Source organism: Macrobrachium rosenbergii, chromosome 13 (assembly GCF_040412425.1).
Source record: "Macrobrachium rosenbergii isolate ZJJX-2024 chromosome 13, ASM4041242v1, whole genome shotgun sequence".
In the NCBI taxonomy this organism is placed as follows: Eukaryota; Metazoa; Arthropoda; class Malacostraca; order Decapoda; family Palaemonidae; genus Macrobrachium; species Macrobrachium rosenbergii.
In genome coordinates this window covers 68,640,791-68,642,513 of record NC_089753.1, presented here as the reverse complement: position 1 = coordinate 68,642,513, position 1,723 = coordinate 68,640,791, and the positions used below count along the sequence as shown (strand labels likewise).

Genomic DNA, 1,723 nt, shown 5'->3' with positions numbered 1-1,723 from the left:
CTGACAACACTAACGGGGAGGAGAAATGTCCTGCAAAGCTATCTAGATCACAGCTAAATAGGAAGGAGGAACGTAAATCCTTGATAGGTCCCCCTTAAAAAAGGCCCTTCACACCCTTTCGGGTGCGAGGGTCTTAGCTAATTCCTCCCGACTGGCCCGTAACCCTACATAAGGTGGATTGTGGCTCTGCACATCTAAAGGAACTTACCTAACTGCTAAGAGGGGTTCTGAATTGGCTAATTTACAGGCCTAACCTACCAATGAGTATAGATACGGCTACTAACCAGCTACGGTGACAGGAGAAATCTATGCCTAGACAAACGAACATGGTAAACCTAACCTAACCTAACCTGCTATCCCCACGACTCTGGCACTGAAAGAACTGGCACTAGCGAATGGCACGCACTGAATTAGGATTGCCACAACGCTTTACGATTAACACACAACAAATTGAAACATGAATAACCTGAAGGGTAATTCGCAATGTATGATTAAGTAAGGTATCAGTTTGAGTCTAGAGTGGTTTCGAAGGATTTAGTGGAATAGGGTTAGTAGTACAAAGGCCTAAATGGTTAATGGTTAATGCTACGGGATCAGAGGTCACACAGGCTACCTTCTCTGGGCAGGTGCCAGGATCGCTCTGAGATGGAAGCGGCACTGTGCCAACGGGCACGAGTGCCAAGAGAGCTTAGGGCTCTGACTCGTTAAGTGAATTTCTTCCGCCCCTTCTTTTTCTTCGGGGGCCTCCAGGGTCTGGCTAGGCCAGTCCTAGGGGGCAATGAGGATACTGACTCTGAAGAATGGCCAGGAGTGCCGCCAGGAGCAGGATCAGGGGCAGCCTCGGGGGCTCCGGGCTGGCCTCCCACTTCGGCTGCTGCGACAACCATCATGTGAAGAGAACCAGCGTCTGCATCCTGGTTGGACAGTTCCTGATCGACCAGAAAAGAGGTAATGTCTAGGCCTGCCAGAGGGTCATCCTCAGCAGGTGGAAGAGTGTGGGAAAAAGAAACATCAGGGGTCGGAGGTTCGCACTGTGTGATGATCACGGTTGTGAGATTTGGTGGATCTCCCGTAGGAGGATCCGAGTCATGTTCTGGATCCGGCACTGGCACTAACTCAGGGCCAGGCACGGGAAGTACACTTGGCGGGGAGCCTCCAGCCAAGATAGGCAGGGCATGGCACTGACCAGTGCTCGCAAGAGGCACTGGCAGGGAATTGGTGACAGGCAAAGCTGAAGGGGGACCGGGGGGATCAAGACCCCTCGGTGTCCCTGGCATGATTTGGCCGCTGCGGCTAGCCTACTGGGGCACTTTGACCATCTCTCGGAGTGGTCCCTTACGTATTCAGGGCAGATGGAGTAGGGCTAGAGGCTTGTTGCGCTGCTAAAGCTTCGGCGCTCTCCTTCTTGGCTCTCTACAACTCGAGCTCCTGTCTTTGAGGGCTAGTTCATGCTGTCTTCTTTTTTCTTCTTCTTCTCTTTCACGCTGTCTTCTTCACTCCTCTCTTTCTTCTTCTTCTCTCCATTGCTTGGCTTCTTGCTGCCTTCTCCGCTCCCCTCTTTCTTCTTCTCTCTGCTGCTCGGCTTCTTGCTGCCTTCTCCGCTCCTCTCTTTCTTCTTCTTCTCTCCGCTGCTCGGCTTCTTGCTGCCTTCTCCGCTCCTCTCTTTCTTCTTCTTCTCTCCGCTGCTCGGCTTCTTGCTGCCTTCTCCACTCCTCTCTTTCTT

General features: G+C 52.2%; 1 protein-coding gene across 1 annotated transcript; it reads right to left on the bottom strand.

Annotated features, from left to right (window-relative positions):
* Nucleotides 1-704: 704 nt before the first annotated feature.
* LOC136844849 (uncharacterized) lies at nt 705-1,277 on the bottom strand. The gene has a single exon (XM_067114085.1). The coding sequence runs from the start codon at nt 1,275-1,277 to the stop codon at nt 705-707; it is 573 nt and encodes a 190-aa protein (XP_066970186.1).
* Between the last annotated feature and the right edge of the window lie 446 nt (nt 1,278-1,723).